General features: G+C 38.6%; 1 protein-coding gene across 1 annotated transcript in view; it reads right to left on the reverse strand.

The window, feature by feature from the left end:
* LOC121303158 (set1/Ash2 histone methyltransferase complex subunit ASH2-like) overlaps positions 1-23,730 on the reverse strand; it is a 64,561-nt gene that overhangs the window by 23,416 nt on the left and 17,415 nt on the right. Inside the window, exons 6-8 of the mRNA XM_041233661.1 lie at positions 13,763-13,858; positions 13,286-13,381; positions 2,035-2,107 (exon numbers count right to left, since the gene is read on the reverse strand). Coding sequence (XP_041089595.1) covers positions 2,035-2,107; positions 13,286-13,381; positions 13,763-13,858 — 265 coding nt within the window. The remainder of the gene's footprint in view (positions 1-2,034; positions 2,108-13,285; positions 13,382-13,762; positions 13,859-23,730) is intronic.

A 23,730-nucleotide genomic window follows, 5' to 3' on the forward strand; every position in this document is an offset into this window, starting at 1 on the left:
AGAAAATGAATGCTTGTCTCAAGTTTACCAAAAAGCACCTGGATGATCCTCAAGAGTTCTGGAACAATGTTCTATGGACAGATGAGTCAAAAGTGGAACTTTTTGGCCGACATGGGCCCTGTTATGTCTGGCGAAAACCAAACACTACATTCCACAGTAAGAAGCTCATACCAACGGTCAGGCATGGTGGTGGTAGTGTAATGAATTGGGGATGCTTTGCTGCATCAGGACCTGGACGACTTGTCGTCATTCAAGGAACCATGAATTCTGCTCTGTATCAGAGAATTCTGCAGGAGAGTATCAGGCCTCCATCAGTGAGCTGAAGCGCCGCTGGGTCATGCAGCAAGACAATGATCCAAAACACACAAGCAAGTCCACATCAGAATGGTTGACGAACAATAAATTTAAAGTTTTGGAATGGCCTAGTCAAAGTCCAAACCTAAACCCCATTGATATGTTATGGCAGGACCTGAAACTAGCAGTTTATGTTCAAAAACCCACAAATGTCACGGAGTTGAAGCAGTTCTGCATGAAGGGTTGGGCCAGAATTCCTCCACAGTGCTGTGAGAGACTGATCTATAACTACAGGAAGCGTTTGGTTGTAGTTATTGAGTCTAAGGGGGCGATTACTTTTTCACACAGGGTCATTGGGTGTTGCGTAACTTTCTTTAATAAATAAATTAAATATGTATCAATTTTGTGTTATTTGTTCACTTAGGGTCCCTTTTATCTAATAATAGATTTTGGTTGAAGATCTAATAACATTATTATTTTTATTTCACCTTTTTATTTTATGTTAGACTACTGATAAGTAAAGTGGTAGAAACTTAATTTCCTAGTGTGCGAGTTGTCTGAATGTGGATTATGCTAATAAACTGTACTTTTGAAATCATGAATTTGTTTTCTACTATTTTCTAACTTTTAGGGAATCCTTCCCAATGACAGTACATGTAATTAATTCAGATATACTATCTTATGATAGTTATATACCTGACAAACCCCCCCCCCAAATTTATAAATAGTTCAGTGAAGTATTAGTATTTTTTTATTTTATCTTGTCGCTGCCAATTATGTGCTGATTTGACTGACAATCACACAAGCAAATCCTCCTGAATGCGTCATCCTTGCTAAGTTTGTAAATGAGAGAACTGTCAGCATTATTTGGTATAATATCAGATGTACGCAATAACACAAACTGAGAAATAATGTTGGAATTTGTTAATCATTTTATTCTTTATTAAGTAACTATTTTCTCCCATTTTAAAAGTGGGCTTTTGATTGGCTGATTTGGCGCCACTAGTCTCCTCTAGTCTCCAGTGGTGCGCCATGCAGTGGAGAATTCCCTTTGACTCGCTAGAATTTGCAGTGGATGGAAAACCATTTTTTCGGCCTTATTCACTACTGTTTTTGTAGAAGTTTTACCGAGTAACTTATAAACTCGCTCGATAAATGGATGGAAACCGCACTCTTTACAGTAACTCATTACAGCATCTACACTTTAACTGCAGCAACTTGGAGAACAACAAAGAAGGCCTTGTAATCAGTTACAGTATTTATCGCTCTTATATGGTCCTTAATTTTAAGAACCAGTAAACTTTTATGATGAGCATCTGCTGTCTCTCAGTTTTAAAACTATGGTTCACAACGTAACACAACGGAAAGATCACAGTACTATCAAACAGTAATTGCAGTAACGTGTGAAATTTTTAACAATAAAGCCAAAACGAAAATGCTTTTATTTGCTTTAAAATCATTTCAAACTGGTTAACAGACTGGCGATCTAATCAAAACGGCCAATAAAGCTCAACTGCCCATTATACGCTATAGCCTAGTTAAGATGTGTGCAGTAATTAAAAAAAAAAAAAAAGCCCTGAACCTAACGCCCCGCCTCCCCAGGATAGAGTACGCCCCCCAGTTTGAGAACCGCTGGTTTAGATTAATTAAATAGACCCTCACTGTATTTTATTTCCTAAGACAGCACATACAGGAACAGCTATTTTAAAAGACTTGCAGAAGTACATGTACACTACATACCATTCAGGCCACCTGCTGTGGTCACGGAAGCAGTCTGTTTCTGGTCATAAGCAGGCCCAATGTTGCCTAGATCCTGCAGAAAACAAATCAATAAACAAGAAGAAGAAAAGTGTGCCCATCTGATGAGACGTGTGTGCAAAGAGTTAGTCTGAAGGGACACATGACCTTTCCTTCAGGATTACAGTCTCCAATTCCTTGACAGATTTGAGTCTTGGAAACGGAAGGACTAAATACTGAATGTCTTATACACACTGCAGACCCCAGGAAATCAAACTTTCAGTGACTTGGGTAATGCAAACGTTCAACTTGAAAAACTGGTCAAAAGGTTTTACTAGTTTCTTTAGGATGCACTCTTGGACAAAAATAGTGTGTTTTATACTTACAACTCAGACCTGAGACGGCTTAGAACAGAAGAAAGTTTACAAACGAGAGGAGGCCATTCAGCCCATCTTAGTTTGGTTGTTAGTAGCTTATTGATCCCAGAATCTCATCAAGCAGCTTCTTGAAGGATCCCATGGTGTCAGCCTCAACAACAATACTGGGGAGTTGTTTCCAGACTCCCACAATTCTCTGTGTAAAAAAGTGCCTCCTATTTTCTGTTCTGAATGCCCCTATACCTAATCTCCATTTGTGACCCCTGGTCCTTGTTTCTTCTGTCAGATTGAAAAAATTCCTTGGACCGACACAGTCAATACCTTCTAGAATTCTGAATGCTTGAATCAGATCACAGCAGAGTCTTCTTTGTTCAAGACTGAATAGATTCAGTTATTTTAGCCTGTCTGCATATGACATGCCTTTTAAACCTGGGATAATTCTGGTCGCTCTTCTTTACACACTTTCTAGAGCAGCAATATTCTTTTTGTAGCAAGGTGACCAGAACTGAACACAATATTCAAGATGAGATCTTACTAATGCATTGTACAGTTATAACATTACTTCCCTTGATTTAAATTCAACACTTTTCATAATATATTCAAGCATCTTGTTGGCCTTTTTTATAGCTTCCCCACATCGTCTAGATAGAGACAAAAACTCCTAGGTTTATCTATCTAATATTTTACTTTATATATATTTATATTTTTTTCTTCCTTTAGGAGTTTTAGTGGGTTATGCTTGGCTCACTCTGATAAGCCGAGTCTCAGGTTGTAATTGCGAGCGCTGCGCTAATTCTTTAAATAATTTACAGAAAATACGCAATGCAAACATTTGTAAATAGCCTGTTTACACAGATAAGCGTGATTAAAAGTGTAGACAGCGTCTCGCTTTGTTTCAATTTGACAAATTTATCAACACTACTCAGGTTTTAAAGATCGCTCATCTCCAGAACAATTATTCAGAGAAAGAGGATTCGTAACTAAATACACTGCGGGGTTCCCCTTGTCTGGTGAAATTAAAAAAATACAGGAGATAGAAAATGAAATTCTAAGTACTGAGATCAAAATAGAGAGACTGCATCAAAACAAGGACAACAACTCAGGTAAGGCAACCATTAAATGTATTTATCTAAATGCTAGAAGTATCAGAAACAATTTTAGAACTTGCAGCTACTGCACTAACAGGTGTAACTATGATGTGATAGCTGTTACAGAAACGTGGTTGTCTGAGAGTGATGGGGACGAATATAATATTTGTGGGTATACACTGTATAGGAAAGACAGGCAGGACAGAAGAGGAGGAGGGGTGGCGCTATACATAAGAAACAGTCTTGAAGCCCAGGTGTTAAACCTGGACAAAGAAAATAAAGCCGAATCAATATGGGTCAGAATAACAGACAAAAATTCAAAAGGCATAATAATAGGAGCATGCTATAGACCGCCAGACTCAGACGGTGAGCAAAATAATCTGTTATACAATGACATTAGAAATGCGTGTAGCAAAGGAAAAGCCATACTAATGGGGGATTTCAACATCCCCCATATAAAATGGGGAAAGCCGGTGGGGAGTACGACGGACTCAATTGAAATGGTGGAAATGACAAATGAGGGGAGGCATGCCTTGATTTAGTCTTTTCAAATAAAGACAGAATAACTAAAACAGAGGTCAGAGAACCACTAGCAAACTCAGACCACAACATGGTCTCATTTGAAGTGCTTTTTCAAACCCCAAAAGTAAATGACTAAAGCTAAGGTTTACAATTTTAGAAAAGCAAACTATGAAGGTATGAAACAGAGACTAACAGAAGTAGACTGGAGTAAAATAGAGAAAACATCCACAGAAAAAGGATGTCTTTTCTTCAAAAATGTAGGCACTTTACAGAGCGTTAAAAAGGGACCAAAAACAAAGTACACAGAAAGAGTACACGGAACTGCAAACGCAAGTCAAAAAGGAAATTAGAAAGGCCAAGAGAGAAATAGAAATGAACATTGCTAAGGGGTCTAAAACCAACTTCAAAATGTTTTTCCAATATTACAACAGCAAGAGAACATTCAAAGAGGAGATTAAATGTCTAAGAGATACAAATGGCAAAATCATAGATGAAGAAAAAAAATAGAAAATATATTAAATGATTACTTTTCACAAGTTTCTACAAAAGGAGGATACGGACAACATGCCCCACGTCATCCAGTCCCTATCCAGTTTTAAATAACTTTAGCATAACCGAGGCAGAAGTGTTAAAGGGAATAGGAGCTCTTAACATACACAAATCCCTTGGGCCGGATGAGATCCCCCCAGTAGTACTCAAAGAAATTAAAGAAGTTATTTACAAACTGCTAACAAAGATCATGCAACAGTCTCTTGACACAGGGGTGGTACCGACAGACTGGAAACTTACAAATGTAATACCGATCCACAAAAAGGGAAACAAAACGGAACCAGGTAACTACAAACCAATAAGCCCAACTTCTATATATGCAAACTAATGGAAACTATAAGATCTTCCAAAATGGAAAATTACCTATATGGTAACAGTATCCTGGGAGACAGTCAACATGGCTTAAGGAAAGGGAGACTGTGTCTAACTAACCTGCTTGATTTTTTTGAGGATGCAACATCGATAATGGATAATTGCAAAGCATATGACATGGTTTATTTAGATTTCCAGAAAGCCTTTGACAAAGTCCCGCATAAAAGATTAATTCTCAAACTGAACGCAGTTGGGATTCAAGGAAACACATGTACATGGATTAAAGTGTGGGTAACATGTAGAAAACAAAGTACTGATTAGAGGAGAAACCTCAAAATGGAGTGTGGTAACCAGTGGAGTACCACAGGGATCAGTATTAGGTCCTCTGTTATTCTTAACCTACATTAATGATTTAGATTCTGGTATAGTAAGCAAACTTGTTAAATTTGCAGACGACACAAAAGTAGGAGCAGTGGCAAACACTGTTGCAGCAGCAAAGGTCATTCAAAATGATCTAGACAAGATTCAAAACTGGGCAGACACATGGCAAATGACATTTAATAGAGAAAAGTGTAAGGTACTGCACGCAGGAAATACAAATGTGCATTATAAATATCACATGGGAGATACTGAAAATAAAGAAGGAATCTATGAAAAAGACCTAGGAGTTTATGTTGACTCAGAAATGTCTTCATCTAGACAATGTGGGGAAGCTATAAAAAAGGCTAACAAGATGCTCGGATACATTGTGAAAAGTGTTGAATTTAAATCAAGGGAAGTAATGTTAAAACTATACAATGCACTAGTAAGACCTCATCTTGAATATTGTGTTCAGTTCTGGTCACCTCGCTATAAAAAAGATATTGCTGCTCTAGAAAGAGTGCAAAGAAGAGCGACCAGAATTATTCCGGGCTTAAAAGGCATGTCATATGCAGACAAGCTAGAAGAATTGAATCTGTTCAGTCTTGAACAAAGAAGACTACGCGGTGACCTAATTCAAGTATTCAAAATTCTAAAAGGTATTGACAATGTCAACCCAAAAGACTTTTTCGACCTGAAAAAACAAACAAGGAACAAAGGTCACAAATGGAGATTAGACAAAGGGGCATTCGGAACAGAAAATAGGAGGCACTTTTTTACACAGAGAATCGTGAGGGTCTGGAATCAACTCCCCAGTAATGTTGCTGAAGCTGACACCCTGGGATCCTGCAAGAAGCTGCTTGATGAGATTCTGGGATCAATAAGATACTAACAACCAAACAAGCAAGATGGGCCGAATGGCCTCCTCTCGTTTGTAAACTTTATGTTCTTATGTAAATGTATTATTTTTCTCAATAACAGTCAGCGAAATTCAGTGCTTACCCTGCATATTAACACCTGCCTCTGCCCACGAATGATTGGACAGCTGTTAGATCTTTCACTTTCCCATTGGCTACTTACTCGCCTTCAATTTTCATGCAGAATACAGTGAACAGCCTCTGCTTGTTTATGATTGGACAGCTGCATAAAAGTTGACAGATATTTGACTCTCCTATTCGTTAAACTTACAGTCGGTACCTGCACCTGAAACAGACACAGTTTATGTCCCACCCAGCTAACATATGATTGGGCTACCGCCGAGAAAATGTAGATACTCAATCGATTCAGATCAATCATTCACCTGTTTGCACTTCGTTACTGAGCGATTACTCCTGTACTGTACCTTGGCTATTTAATCCCTGTACGCAGTGTCAGCTTTATTTAGTTTGATAAAACAGCACTGACTAACAGTAAGCATGGCTGGAATGAGAAAAGCGAGCACCAGCACAAAAGCACAAAAATTCAATGTAAATAAAGTGTATGTTACATGCTTAGTGTTTTATGCGGTCTGTAGTGTGTTAATGTTGGTGTTTATGTATAAAATACACGGGATATAAATAAGGGTTATGAGCATGAGTGTTATAAAGTGTAATTTGTATTTAGACATGAGGATGGCACAACCCACGCCATGTGCATATTTAAGTGGGTATTTATGTGTGAGCACAGGAGTACACAGATTTGTTCATGTGCTGGGATTCAAGTGAATAATTAATTGATAATTGAATCCCAGCACAATTGTATAGATAGATGCACGAAGCACTCACTCGGAGTTGTGTGTTGGTTAGTGGAAAACGGGTGGAGTTAGGAGAGAATTAAAATTCTACAATTGCTATGACGCGCTGGAAGTGTCAGCACGGTACTTGTTTGTTGGGCCAACGCGCCCTTTATTTTCAGTGTTGTGTGTTTTTTGTTTAAATCTTTTGTCTCTTTTATCATTTAATAAAATACTGAGTGCTGTGGCTCAGTTTCACCCGCCAGTCACTGTTTGGCGTCTGTGTTCTTCCGGGTCTGATGTCACCATTACAGCAATCCTGCTCACAGACACTCATGACACAAAATTAATATTAATGGAGTTATCCCTTGAAGCGCACCACTGTTAGCCTGGCCAGGCATTCAAAATTTGTGTCTAAAGAATAAAAAAACTAAAGTGTAAAAGTATGTTTGCCGTTTCCCCTTTAAGTGCTGGTTTTAGGAAATGTTGCCCCTTTAAATGTGTTGGAGGACCTTGCTTTTTAAACCCAGCACTAATGCACTAAGGGGCGGCACCTTTTCCTGTTGGGAGTTCCTTCCGTTTTGATTGCTGCTGAAGGTTTGCGGTGGGTTATTTGAACAGTGTTCAGGTTTGCCAAGCAGATTTCGTTTTCATGTAGAACTGCATTAAGTTAAAGTTCATTCCGTTTGGCTAGGTTTTGCTTTGTTAGTACAGTTTTAAAATATTTTCTTCTACTAAGCTACTTTGCTGACACTGATATTTACCTTGCCGTTTATCTGGAACTGCCATTCTTTTTTCTAATTCTACCGCAAGCTGTTTCATCTTGCAGATTTTTTGATGCTGCACGGAACTAGGGTGACCACCCGTCCTTGATTGGGCGGGACAGTCCCGAAATGTAAAGATCAAGTCCCGTTCCTGGGCTTTATGCCAACGGGACGGCATTTGTCCTGAATTCGTAGACGCAGTGCATGCAATCTTAAAAGTTTAGCGCCACAGTCAAACCATAACATATCTGTTTATACCACATCATAGCACCACCCTTGTCACATTATTTTGCAATGCCTTACACCCGCTTGCCAGTTAAAACAATTTAAAAAAATGTATGTGTATATCCAGGCGTTCCCCCAGAAACCTTTCACATGGTACGCGCAACTGAACCACACTGACATCTCACATCATGCCATAACAACTCTGCATCAACATGCGGTAAAGTGTTTCAGTCAGGGTGCTGCATTTCTGTTCTTTCCTGAGTCTCCCTTTTTAAAAATGAATAAACACAGCACGCTGCATGCCATCGAGACAGAACGGCAACTACAGTGACAGTCAAATAGTCCACAACAATAAAAGCTACAAATAAACCTATTTGAAATACAGACTTAAAGGAAAAACAAGCTCACAAATATTGTATGCTGGTTCCATTTCTAATCATTTTGCTCTCACAATTACTACAACTAATCATTACTCCTCCAGCCCCAACCATGCTCTTTGGGTGAAACTGTCAAAAAAAGTTTTAAAATTATGTAAAAATATACCCCAGCATAAGAAATGGCAGGTGTCCCGTTTTTACTTTTTGGAAAGGTGGTCACCCTACACGGAACTGGTTTCTTTTCGCTTTTTTGCCAACCGGATCGCCTACGCACAGCCACGCAAGCCAGCGAGTCCAAACTCATGGCTATTATGATTTTTTGACTTGTTTATGTGCCACATTGTTTTGTTTCTTTGGATTTTATTTTCTTTGGTTTTGCCTGGATAATCATTGGAAGCTTACTCGTTCAATGTAGTGAAGCTATAAACCCAATAACACGTTTTAGTATTAAAATTATTTGCTATACATATTTTATTTATTCTGTTGAAAAAATAACTCATCTCTGTTCTTCAATAACCTGTGGTAGATGTTTGTGTTAATAAGACCGATCGTTTCCCAATACCATATACCATCAGCTAAACAAAGCATTTATTTAATTTTACATGTTAAAATGTTTTAACAGACTTCAGCACCACGTCATTTTGAGCAAATAGATCTTAATACTGTTGTAGTACAACTTTTAGGGTTTTTTTTTTGTTCCGATTGTCTTCATAAAAAAAAGAAACGTACCAAGTTATTTGGCATAATAAAACACTAAATACCAAATGTTTAAATCACTCCATGAAAGGAAGTGTGTTTTGTTGGTTTTATTTTTGTGAATTACAGCAATTTAAGTGATTTGCATTAGTCTTTCTTCATTTAAGCCTTTATTTTATAAATTGCATGATGCACTGTATACCGTGATATTAAGGTTACCATGGTATTTTTTTAACGGTTATCATACTGTGCAAATTTTACACCGTCCCATCCCTAGTCTAAGGCTCAAGCCAGGTTCGGATTTGTTTGGTATCATGTTTTAAATTTAGGCCCGAGCAGAGCAATGGGATTGAAATACAATTCCTATCGTTTGTTTTAAATAGGTAGATTACTGTATGTGCAGTTGTTACAACAGCAGAGATGCCAACTTATGAAAGTAGAAAATAGTAGCAGATTTTTTTTCTAGCCATGGAAATGAAAAGGTTCTTAGGCTCTGGCAAGCCAATGCTCCAATTTTTGCTGTTCAATCTATAATTGTGGTAATTGTAAATGCATGGCATTTAGAAATTAACAACCCCAATAAAAACACTTCAACACTGTTCTTTTTTTAAAATTTGGAATTCTACTTATTCTGGTTTAAATATTATTAAATATACAAACCTGAACTGAAATACTGAAAGCTTAAAACTTTATCAAAATAAACTATAAAAATATGCTTGATGTCGTTCTCGAGAGTACATTTATTTTATGCAGAAAATGGTTACAGCAAGAGTTGGGAATCTCGTTGCCATGTTTTTCCAGAACTGTTATAAGATGCATTTCATTTCACTGATGATTCCGTAGAAAGCATGGTATTCATACTGTGCTACACAATTGTCTTTAATCAGTAGAATGACCTCAAAAACATGCTTTCTCAGCTATACCAAGACACTTTGCTTGATTTGGGTGAAAGGTTGACAAAAATCAGGTAGCAGAGTTGCACCTGCATGTATTTTTAAATCAACGGACAGCGCTGAAAAAAATCGAAAGCGTTAACAGCTACATGCAAAGTAAAGCAACCGAGCATGTTAAATATCATTAGCTAAACTGTGAAAGTGTTTTTTTTTGTTGTTTTTTTTTTTTAAGGTGGAATTTCAAGTTGTGCTGGTAAAGTTCAATGTTCTCTACGAATATCATGGAATCCGTGTCCACCGTGACTCAAAACCACAGCCTTACAGACAAGCAACCAAGCATGCGACACTTGAGCAGCAGTTTCTGAAGGACCCCTATACTGGTTACTAAGCAACCTGGCTAAGAACTTTTAATGTCAGATACAATGCCACAATAAACTGTTAGTGAAATACAAAATACATTATTATTTAAGAACCATTAATTTGTTACAAATTAAACAGGAAAACAGACACATGGTATTGAAATATTTCATAAACGTTCTGCCAGTATCCAGCATTTATTTATTTAATAAAAATTGTAGTATTATACTCCTTTGCTGTAGCACAACCTCCAAAATAGTAGCTGCTGGCATTTTTATTTTCTATTTTTACAGAGGGAATGGGCAGTATTATAGGCAGTTAGTTACCATTACTAGTGTTGTGCTAGTGAACCCTGATGTTGACTTTGATTATTGTGCAAATTCTAAGGACAATTATATCGATCACTATCCAGTTAAAATGCTTTAAAAAAATCCCCTCGCAGGAACAGTTTAAAAGGAACGACAAGCCCTCTTATAGAGCATGGTATAAAAAACTCATCCAATTATTTTTAGGCTCAGCTCACCCCTGCACTGACTTGGGTGCAGCAAAGACGAACACACGCTGTCCTCCGAAGTGTGTGCCGTCAGCTGATCGCTTCTTTACACACTGCAGACTAATCATGCAACTACCTCAGCGCTACAGCGTAGGAGGACCACGCAGCCCTGGGCAGCTTACAGGTAAGCCTGCAGACGCCCGGCCAGACCACAGGGGTCACTGGTGCACAGTGAGCAGAGGACACCCTGGCCAACCTGGCCCTCCCTCCCCCCAGGCGGAACTCTGCCAATTGAGAGCCGCCTCCTGGGAACTCCCGGTTACGGTTGGCAGTGACATAGCCTGGATTTGAACTTACGATCTCCAGGCTATAGGGCACATCCCTCTGAGCGCTTTTACTGGATGCACCACTCAGGAGCCCCCTTCCCACTGATTCTTGATCTTTGCATCATCACCCTGTATTTGTTCACAGACACATTCTCAGTAACAACAAAGATTACGTTCTTGACAGTAAGTTAATATATACAAGAAACGTTTTCATTTAATGGAATATTCGATAATATTTTAATGAAATCAATTTGTTACCGTGGAGTCCCAAATCAATAAATAATTGGATTATTACCATTACAAGCCTAACCATTACTACCGCTAATGAGAAATTATGGTAACAAAATTATTTTTCTGTGCAGAAAAAAGCGCAGATATGTACACAGGTAAAACATATATACACTTTGTTTTTATTTATACACATCTATTGTAGTTATTTTATTAAATGTGTCTGTAGTAAAACAAAATAAAACATTTTTAGCGGATAAAACAAGTTACAAAAATTACAAAAAATAACTTCACAGGGCTCTACATATAATTAAACAAGAGCTACACGCAGCTCTAAAAATCACATTACTTTTTGTGAAGGAAACTATTTACCTAGCAACTTTACTGTAATAATGATTAATTCTAGATCAAGGTACCCACAAAACCAAACACTTCCTCATGTTGATGCGTGTCAAAATACGATCTAGGATACATTTTTAGATGTGTGCAAAAAACTTAATGCTGGAAGAACACTGGATTTTCATGTTCGGATTCGCTCAAATTAAATATTAGTTCTGATATTCATTCATTTTTTAAAAAGTAACAAAAGCCATTATATTGCTCTGAATGCTGGCAAAGACAGCATAGCAGCAGGGGGTGTGGCCAGGCCCCTGAGTGCATGCCTCTCTTTTACAGCAAGACCTTACAATATGCAACACGTTAAAATAGAAAAATATCCCAGTAAAGAGGCTGTGCAGGACTTACTTTACCCCAGTAAATTAACTACAAAGCAACGGATGCCAAACAGCAGTTAAACGTTGTTTTATTTATTCCTGAAATAAATAGTATATAAAGTTGACAACACATTTTATCCCATTCCTTGCCATTGACGTTTCTTCACAGTAAACCATGCCCAGTGACACAAGTTGCAAATTACATTGCAAAGTGAATGGGGGAAAAAAAATTCTCAGCTTTCCATCAAAGATATTTTTTGGTTCTGTTATTGAGTAAAAATCCCAACTTCCTAATGCTTTGCGGTCCTATGTCGGACCAAGTCTGACATAACAATTTTCCCTTTCCAGTCATCAAAAGGACGTAAAGCACAGAGCTCTACTTGTTTTTTCTCCAGAAAAAGCCAGAAAACATTTCAAAGACCGACAGGAGCCGAATGAAGCCAAAGAAAAGGGTGTATCTGACAGCCCCATGCACCACAGAGATAACACAGACATAAACAAAGGAGATAGCTGCTTCTTCAACCAGCGCTCAAAGAATATCATAGACATTTTCATAGCTTTTAAGCCAGGTTTTATTAATTGTTAAATAAAACCTGGATCACATTATTGAGGAGCTTGGTGATAAAACGAGTGATCACGAGAGGATTTATCAGAATTCACGTCTATAAAGAGGTACGTAAAAAATACAGCCAACAAGAAATTTAAAAAAATTAAACAACGCATGTAAAATAAACAGTGCATGTGAAAAATTGGATCCGACGCGCCTGACAAGCGCTGAATAAACGGACTGCAGAGGGTTAAAGTATAAAGTGTGGATGCTAGTATTATACCAGCTTGTAACAGGGAGATGTAGCTTTTATATATTACAGAATACACATCATACATCTTTCATCTGAGGGATGGCCCAGTCACAGTATTTCTGGTAGTAACTAAATAAATACAACATAACACTGGGTGCTGGGATTTCTTCTAAATAGGAAGGCTATTCTCCTCTGGTTAGGAACAGACTCTCCTCTCAGGTTAGCATTCTGAATACTCTCTGTATGTAAAACACATAATAATGCAAAATTTTAAACTGTAATGCAATTACAGCCTACATCGTTAAAATCTACTTTTCATTTCAATGTATAGTTCATTTTTATCAACACTTGACATACTTCTTGCTGGGCAATTACAGGGAAATGTATCTGGTTAGATGATTTGTTAACACTTGTTTTCCACTTTGATTCTAGTGGCTTTGTCCCCAGATAGAAACCATAATACCTGGTCAAGGAGACCAAATTTTGGGTAGTCCTCTTCTGGGTCTTTGCTTCCTGGATCTGGGTGCTCTTTAACCAGAAAGACATCCCGTTCTTTGCTCTGAAATGAGTTGCAATTATCAAATTTCGTTAGAAATAAACCAAAAATGCATATTACTAAAATTTGCTGCACAATATTTGAAGTCCCTATGCACACACAATTTTAAGATCAAGGGCACAATCCATGAAATGTTTCCAAGGTAATATTCTGAAAGACATCTGTTCACAATATAGGTCTCGCAAGTTTAGGTTTTGAAAGAAACCCATGTTTTAGCAAACATTCATTTTCATTTTTAAAACAAGATATATAGTACTCCACTAGCTTAAAATCTGTTTGCAAGCCTCGTTTTCAGATTGTCTATGTACATTTAAGAAATATTTTTTGCAAATATTGTACAATAGTGTATTTACATAAAATCAATTATAAAGTAAAGGAATTTACCATGGTTTTGACAATGTTATTTGGCCAGGTTAATTTGCCAGGTCGCTGTCTTGTGGTCATGCATTCCCAGTACTTGTCAATAAAAGGGATTATATCCTGCAAACAAAACAAAAAAAATTAAATAAAACAAAAGTAAGACGAGAATATGACTTAGTTTCCGAAACAACCTAGAGGCTATTCAGATTTTAATTGAAATTTCTAGCAGATAATATTTAAAACTATTATATACGCTGCTTTCACGAAGTGACGGCACATTACAGGATACTGGTGTCTCAATTTCCAGTGAACGAGCGGTTTATTTGAAATCTGTTTCCTTTGCTGTATTGACTGATTTTAAATCATTTTAAAACTATTTAAAATGTTTTTATTTTTTTTATTTTTTTTTAGTTGTTTCTTTCATTTCTGGAGAGAAAAGGACCAGTTGTAGTTCAATCACGACTACAAAAGCATTTAAATATCAACGCTGAGGAGGAAAGTGCTGTGATCACAGCAGTTCCGTTACGCTCAGCTTCAGCACGGTACAATTCAACAGGAAGCTTTCATTCATTTCCTGTGCATGAAGACATGAGAAATGTGACCTGAAAACCTAGGTACAGCGAAAACAGCAAAACATCCTGTAACAGCAACACATCATCCTGTAACAGCAACACAGCATTCTGTTGACATGTCAGTGATAACTCTGTGATCCATTAATAACTGTGTGACTTCCAGTATGGAATGCTTTATCTACAGATATTGTTTCTTACCAAAAATATTAAGTATGTAGCCTTTACTTAATAATGAAAAAGCATACATATTTCAGAATGCGAAGGTGCAAAGTACAAAATTAAATCAGTATGAGAAAAAACATTACTTAAACACTTATGAAATGTTTACCTATTTTGTTTTGTGTTAATTAAATATTTGGGGCGCACATAAGTGTGTTAGTGCTTCCTCCTTTGAATGAACTATTTCCTTGGCAGAGTTTGTAAATTCCGTTTTCTCCTGCTTGGTAAAGAAATGCTACACAATCATGGGGTTTCCATGCAATTTTTTTTTTTTTTTAAACTTGTGATATTTAAGAGAAAAACGTCTCGTGTAACACACTTTTTTGGGTTTCCATTCGCTCAATTTGTTTTACTCGAGTAAACCAGGCTTTTCACCCGATGTCATGCAAATGAATGGGAAAGGTGGGGGTTGATATGTAAATTAGCTATGCGTAAAGTACTTGTGCTATTTTTGACGATTACTAGTGAAATTTTGTGAAAACGTGGTTTCCAGGCGGAGGGAACTGGTACACGAGTGAATCCAAGCTGCTGTAATAAAGCAAAATACCTTGTGCCTGGCCCGTTAATAATGTGTTTTACTACTCTTGCCCAAAGTGTTTTTCAAATGTCACTAGTAGTGAATACTGTTTCAACTAATGTATCTTACGACTCATTAATTAAAAATAAACTCTGAGGTATAAAATTAAACTGACCAACATGTATTGCACATCACCATGACTGAAAACCGGTGGAGACGCAACCCGTTGCACTGGTAGAAGTATATTACTTCATTATATCTAAAGCACTACGATACTCATGCCAAAAATGTTTACTTTTTTTCATATGGGAAAAGCATAATAAAAAGGCTCGCAAATATTTATGGCTTTACTGTAGATAGTCATATTTACTATTCCAACCTTACCTCATTGTTTTGACTAACTTGTATATTAAAATGTGTACTGCAGACTCCACTCATAGTGGAAAAATAAATGCCCCTCGGGAAGACTATTGTTACCTCCAGGGTGCAGCTTCGGGCATTATAGCCCCCTGTCGTAACAATAGTCTTCCCTCAGGTCAATCATTTTCCACTATCGCCCTCCTTTCCAGCATGTGTCATATATACAGCCCTGGAAAAAATTAAGAGACCACTGCAAAATTATCAGTTTCTCTGGTTTTACTATTTATAGGTATGTATTTGGGTAAAATGAACATTTTTGTTTTATTCTATAAACTACTGACAACATTTCTCCCAAATTCCAAATAAAAATATTGTCATTTAGAGCATTTGTTTGCAGAAAATGACAACTGGTCAAAATAACAAAAAAGATGCAGTGTTGTCAGACCTCGAATAATGCAAAGAAAATAAGTTCAGATTCATTTTTAAACAACACAACACTAATGTTTTAACTTAGGAAGAGTTCAGAAATCAATATTTGGTGGAATAACCGTGGTTTTCAAGCACAGCTTTCATGCGTCTTGGCATGCTCTCCACCAGTCTTTCACATTGATGTTGGGTGACTTTATGCCACTCCTGGCGCAAAAATTCAAGCATCTCGCCTTTGTTTGATGGCTTGTGACCATACATCTTCTTCTTGATCACATTCCAGAGGTTTTCAATGGGGTTCAGGTCTGGAGATCTGGTGGTCCTCCATCCACACCTTGATTGACCTGGCTGTGTGGCATGGAGCATTGTCCTGCTGGAAAAACCAATCCTCGGAGTTGGGGAACATTGTCAGAGCAGAAGGAAGCAAGTTTTCTTCCAGGACAACCTTGTACTTGGCTTGATTCATGCGTCCTTCACAAAGACAAATCTGCCCAATTCCAGCCGTGCTGAAGCACCCCCAGATCATGACTGATCCTCCACCACATTTCACAGTGGGTGCAAGACACTGTGGCTTGTAGGCCTCTCCAGGTCTCCGTCTAACCATCAGACGACCAGGTGTTGGGCAAAGTTGAAAATTGGACTCAGAGAAGATGACCTTACTCCAGTCCTCTACGGTCCAATCCTTAATGTCTTTTGCAAACCTCAGCCTGGCTCTTTTTTGCTTCTCATTGATGAGGGGCTTTTTTCTAGCTTTGCACAACTTCAGCCCTGCCCCTAGGAGCCTGTTCCGAACCGTCCTCGCCGTGCACTTCACCCCAGCTGCCGTTTGCCATTCTTTTTGTAGGTCACTTGATGTCATCCTACGGTTGCCGAGTGACATTCAAATGAGTTGGCGGTCATCCCGGTCAGTGGAGAGTCGTTTTTGCCCTCTGCCGGTCTGTAGCTTTGTTGTCCCTAATGTGTACTGCTTGACCTTGTTCTTATGAACCTTAAATAAGATTTGGTTCAGGTGATCTCCTAATCAGTACCTCATTCAGTAGAATGAGGTGTGCCTGTGTTGGAATTCAACAGACACTGGAATAGAATGGCTGCCATACATGCAGAGATGCTGATTTAAGAAAAAATTGCAGTGGTCTCTTAATTTTTTCCAGAGCTGTATAAAATGTTGTAAAGTAAGAATGCTTTCAAAAAATAGACATGTTAAAGATTATATTTATCAATTAACTAAAATCAAAGTGAGTGAACAGAAGAAAAATCTACATCAAATCAATATTTGGTGTGACCACCCTTTGCCTTCAAAACAGCATCAATTCTTCTAGGTACACTTGCACACAATTTTTGAAGGAACTCGGCAAGTAGGTTGGCCCAAACATCTTGGAGAACTAACCACAGTTGTTCTGTGGATTTAAGCAGCCTCAGTTGCTTCTCTCTCTTTCCATGTAATCCCAGACAGACTCGATGTTGAGATTGGGGCTCTGTGGGGGCCATACCATCACTTCCAGAACTCCTTGTTCTTCTATACGCTGAAGATAGTCTTAATGACTTTCGCCGTAAGTTTGGGGTCGTTGTCATGCTGCAGAATAAATCTGGGGCCAATCAGATGCCTCCCTGATGGTATTGCATGATGGATAAGTATCTGCCTGTACTTCTCAGCACTGAGGAGACCATTAATTCTGACAAAATCCCCAACTCCATTTGCAGAAATGCAGCCCCAAACTTGCAAGGAACCTACATCATGCTTCACTGTTGCCTGCAGACACTCATTCGCGTACCGCTCTCCAACCCTTCAGCGAACAAACTGCCTTCTGCAACAGCCAAATATTTCAAATTTTGACTCATCAGTCCAGAGCACCTGCTGCCATTTTTCTGCACCCCAGTTCCTGTGTTTTCGTGCATAGTTGAGTCGCTTGGCCTTGTTTCCACGTCGGAGGTATGGCTTTTTGGCCGCAAGTCTTCCATGAAGGCCACTTCTGAGATAGAAGAACTGATGCTGTTTTGAAGGCAAAGGGTAGTCACACCAAATATGGATTTGATTTAGATTTTTCTTCTGTTGACTCGCTTTGCATTTTGTTAATTGATAAATATAAACTATTAACATGTCTATTTTTGAAAGCATTCTTACTTTACAGCATTTTTTTCACACCTGCCAAACACTTTTGCACAGTACTGTGTATGTATATATATGTGTGTGTGTAATTTATATATTACACTAAACGAGGCAGTCTTCCCAGCGACAGCGAGTGGGAGAAGTACAGGCGTGGAAAAGTACAGAGCAGTTTCGAAGCAGAAAGGAGAAATTGCATCTTGAATTGCTTTAATCAGAAAACAGAGGACATTGGGGAAACATAGCAGCAGCTCAAACTCAGACAGACGCGTGTGTTTTTCTGATAACAAACAAGCTGAAACTCGGAGCAGCTGATTCAAATTCAGCGCCGTTTTGAGACACGGGCGAGGGGAGGAGCCAACAGCACAGCAGAACAACGTAGTTAAATGAGGCAGTCTTCCCAGCGACAGCGAGTGGAAGCGACAGCGAGAAGTACCGGCGTGTAAAAGTACAGAGCAGTTTCGAAGCAGTTTGAAAGCAGGTTGACGGCTGCAGAAGAAACTAAACTTCAAAAAAAAAAACCTCAACATGGTCTTCAAGCCTGTAATCTGTGACACCTGCTTGATGTGGGAAATCCGAGAAAACCCAGCGGAGCTAAACCAAGTGTGCGTAAAGTGCAGCGCGATCCAGGATTTGCATAAACTAGTAAGTATGCTAGAAATGGAGCTGGAAGAAGTGAGACAGCAACAGGATCTTGAGGAACTGGCACACCCACAATTCATGGAAGTCTGCATCACCCCTAACAGACTGAAAGCCACCAGGGAGATAGAAGGTCAGAACAGCTGGGTTCAGGTAGGCAGAAGCAGGGAAAAAAAGAAACTTCGTCAAACACCACCACCAGAAATCAAAACAACCAACAGATTTGAGTCACTTCAGAATTGTGATGAGCAGAACCAACAACAAGAGAATGAAAGGAACAACATCCAGGACCCTATTGACAGTGGTGACCAGACAGCAAAAAGAAGGGAGGTCATGATTGTTGGGGACTCCATATTGAGAAACACAGCAAGTTCAATTCGCAGTTTGGACCCCCTTACTACAACAGTGTGCTGCCTTCCGGGAGCCTCGGTCAAGCACATCACTGAGAACGTGGACAGGCTCCTAGAACGAACAGGAGACGACCCGGTAGTAGTCGTCCACATCGGTACAAACAACATTGGAAGAGACAGACCAAAATCCCTGCAAAATAAATTCAGAGAGCTAGGAAGGAAATTAAAAGAGAAAACCAAAACTGTGGTATTTTCTGGTATACTACCCGCACCTTGCAAAGGACCATATGGACAGCTGGAAATAATTAATCAAAACGAATGGCTGAAGACGTGGTGCACACGGGAAGGCTTCACCTATCTTGATCATTGGACCACATTCTACAACGAGGACTATCTGTATAGACGGGATGGACTGCATTTAAATAACAAGGGAACTAGTCTACTCGGAGAAAAGATCCTCGAGCAGGTTCAGAAGCATTTAAACTAGAAAGGAAGGGGGGAGAAATCAACAAAAAAACAGAAGGGAGACCGCATCAAAACAAGAACAACAACTCAGGTAAGACAACCATTAAATGTATTTATCTAAATGCTAGAAGTATCAGAAACAAAATTCTAGAACTTGAAGCTACTGCACTAACAGGTAACTATGATGTGATAGGTGTTACAGAAACTTGGTTATCTGAGAGTGATGGGGACGAATATAATATTTGTGGGTATACACTGTATAGGAAAGACAGGCAGGACAGAAGAGGAGGAGGGGTAGCGCTATACATAAGAAACAGTCTTGAAGCCCAGGTGTTAAACCTGGACAAAGAAAATAAAACCGAATCAATATGGGTCAGAATAACAGACAAAAATTCAAAAGGCATAATAATAGGAGCATGCTATAGACCGCCAGATTCAGACGGTGAGCACAATAATCTGTTAAACAATGACATTAGAAATGTGTGTAGCAAAGGAGAAGCCATACTAATGGGGGATTTCAACTTCCCCCAAATAAAATGGGAAAACCCGGTGGGTAGCGCGAAGGATGAAATAGAAATGGTGGAAATGACAAATGACTGCTTCCTAACACAATTTGTGAAGGCACCCACTAGAGGGGAGGCATGCCTTGATTTAGTCTTTTCAAATAACGAAGATAGAATAACTAAAACAGAGGTCAGAGAACCACTGGCAAACTCAGACCACAACATGGTCTCATTTGAAGTGTTTTTTAAAACCCCAAAAGTAATGACTAAAGCTAAGGTTTACAATTTTAGAAAAGCAAACTATGAAGGTATGAAACAGAGACTAACAGAAGTAGATTGGAGTAAAATAGAGAAAACACCCACAGAAGAAGGATGGTTGTTCTTCAAAAATGTAGTACTAGAGGCGCAAAACAATTATATCCCTAAAGTAGACAAATCTAAATGTAAAACTAAATTGCCAAAATGGTTTAATAGATCAATTAAAAAAAATATTCAGCGAGAAAAGGCACTTTACAGAGCATTAAAAAAGGACCAAAAAGAAAGTACGCAGAAAGAGTACACGGAACTGCAAACGCAAGTCAAAAAGGAAGTTAGAAAGGCCAAGAGAGAAATAGAAATGAACATTGCTAAGGGAGCTAAAACCAATTCCAAAATGTTTTTCCAATATTACAACAGCAAGAGAACATTCAAAGAGGAGATTAAATGTTTAAGAGATACAAATGGCAAAATCGTAGAGGAAGAAAAAAAAATAGCAAATATGTTAAATGATTACTTTTCACAAGTTTTTACAAAGGAAGATACTGACAACATGCCCCACATGTCATCCAGTTCCTATCCAGTTTTAAATAACTTTAGCATAACTGAGGCAGAAGTGTTAAAGGGACTAGGAGCTCTTAAAATAAACAAATCCCCTGGGCCGGATGAGATCCTCCCAGTAGTACTCAAAGAAATGAAAGAAGTAATTTACAAACCGCTAACCAAGATCATGCAACAGTCTCTTGACACAGGGGTTGTACCGACAGACTGGAAAATTGCAAACGTAATACCGATCCACAAAAAGGGAAACAAAACTGAACCAGGTAACTACAGACCAGTAAGCCTGACTTCTATTATATGCAAACTTATGGAAACTATAATAAGATCCAAAATGGAAAATTACCTATATGGTAACAGGGTCCTGGGAGACAGTCAACATGGTTTTAGGAAAGGGAGATCGTGCCTAACTAACTTGCTTGATTTTTTTGAGGATGCAACATCGATAATGGATAATTGCAAAGCATATGACATGGTTTATTTAGATTTCCAGAAAGCTTTTGACAAAGTCCCGCACAAAAGATTAATTCTCAAACTGAACGCAGTTGGGATTCAAGGAAACACATGTACATGGATTAGGGAGTGGTTAACATGTAGAAAACAGAAAGTACTGATTAGAGGAAAAACCTCAGAATGGAGTGTGGTAACCAGCGGTGTACCACAGGGATCAGTATTAGGTCCTCTGCTATTCCTAATCTACATTAATGATTTAGATTCTGGTATAGTAAGCAAACTTGTTAAATTTGCAGACGACACAAAAGTAGGAGGAGTGGCAAACACTGTTGCAGCAGCAAAGGTCATTCAAAATGATCTAGACAAGATTCAGAACTGGGCAGACACATGGCAAATGACATTTAATAGAGAAAAGTGTAAGGTACTGCACGCAGGAAATAAAAATGTACATTATAAATATCATATGGGAGATATTGAAATTGGAGAAGGAATCTATGAAAAAGACCTAGGAGTTTTTGTTGACTCAGAAATGTCTTCATCTAGGCAATGTGGGGAAGCTATAAAAAAGGCTAACAAGATGCTCGGATACATTGTGAAAAGTGTTGAATTTAAATCAAGGGAAGTAATGTTAAAACTGTACAATGCACTAGTAAGACCTCATCTTGAATATTGTGTTCAGTTCTGGTCACCTCGCTATAAAAAAGATATTGCTGCTCTAGAAAGAGTGCAAAGAAGAGCGACCAGAATTATTCCGGGCTTAAAAGGCATGTCATATGCAGACAGGCTAAAAGAATTGAATCTGTTCAGTCTTGAACAAAGAAGACTACGTGGCGACCTAATTCAAGCATTCAAAATTCTAAAAGGTATTGACAGTGTCGACCCAAGGGACTTTTTCAGCCTGAAAAAAGAAACAAGGACCAGGGGTCACAAATGGAGTTTAGAAAAAGGGGCATTCAGAACAGAAAATAGGAGACACTTTTTTACACAGAGAATTGTGAGGGTCTGGAATCAACTCCCCAGTAATGTTGTTGAAGCTGACACCCTGGGATCCTTCAAGAAGCTGCTTGATGAGATTTTGGGATCAATAAGCTACTAACAACCAAACGAGCAAGATGGGCCGAATGGCCTCCTCTCGTTTGTAAACTTTCTTTATATATATATATATATATATATATATATATATATATATATATATATATATATATATATATATATATATATATATATATATATATATATATAGACACACACACACATTTACAGTGGCTTGAGAAAGTATTGACCCCCCTTGGCATTTTTCCTATTTTGTTGCCTTACAACCTGGAATTAAAATTGATTTTTATTTGGATTTCATGTAATGGACATACACAAAATAGTCCAAACTGGTGAAGTGAAATGAAAAAAATAACTTGTAAATAATAACTTAAAAAATTATAAAAAATAAATAACGGAAAAGTGGTTTGTGCATATGTATTCGCCCCCTTTGCTATTAAGCATCCAAATAAGATCTGGTGCAACCAATTACCTTCAGAAGTCACATAATTAGTTAAATAAAGTCCACCTGTGTGCAATAAGTGTCACATGATCTGTCACATGATCTCAGTATATATACACCTGTTCTGAAAGGCCCCAGAGTCTGCAAGACCACTAAGCAAGGGGCACCACCAAGCAAGCGGCACGATGAAGACCTAGGAGCTCTCCAAACAGGTCAGGGACAAAGTTGTGGAGAAGTGCAGATCAGGGTTGGGTTATAAAAAAAATATCCGACTCTTTGAACATCCCACGGTCACCATTAAAGCCATTATTAAAAAATGGAAAGAATATGGCACCACAACAAACCTGGCAAGAGAGGGCCGTCCACCAAAACTCACGGACCAGGCAAGGAGGGCATTAATCAGAGAGGCAACAAAGAGACCAAAGATAACCCTGAAGAAGCTGCAAAGCTCCACAGCGGAGATTGGAGTATCTGTCCATAGGACCACTTTAAGCCATACACTCCACAGAGCTGGGCTTTACGGAAGAGTGGCCAGAAAAAAGCAATTGCTTAAAGAAAAAAATAAGCAAACAAATTTGGTGTTCGCCAAAAGGCATGTGGGAGACTCCCCAAACATATGGAAGAAGGTACTCTGGTCAGATGTGACTAAAATTGAGCTTTTTGGCCATCAAGGACAACGCTATGTCTGGCGCAAACCCAACACCTCTCATCACCCCGAGAACACCATCCCCACAGTGAAGCATGGTGGTGGCAGCATCATGCTGTGGGGATGTTTTTCATCGGCAGGGACTGGGAAACTGGTCAGAATTGAAGGAATGATGGATGGCGCTAAATACAGGGAAATTCTTGAGGGAAACCTGTTTCAGTCTTCCAGAGATTTGAGACTGGGACGGAGGTTCACCTTCCAGCAGGACAATGACCCTAAGCATACTGCTAAAGCAACACTCGAGTGGTTTAAGGGGAAACATTTAAATGTCTTGGAATGGCCTAGTCAAAGCCCAGACCTCAATCCAATTGAGAATCTGTGGTATGACTTGAAGATTGCTGTACACCAGCGGAACCCATCCAACTTGAAG

The sequence above is a fragment of the Polyodon spathula genome, chromosome 31, assembly GCF_017654505.1.
Source record: "Polyodon spathula isolate WHYD16114869_AA chromosome 31, ASM1765450v1, whole genome shotgun sequence".
Classification (NCBI taxonomy): Eukaryota; Metazoa; Chordata; class Actinopteri; order Acipenseriformes; family Polyodontidae; genus Polyodon; species Polyodon spathula.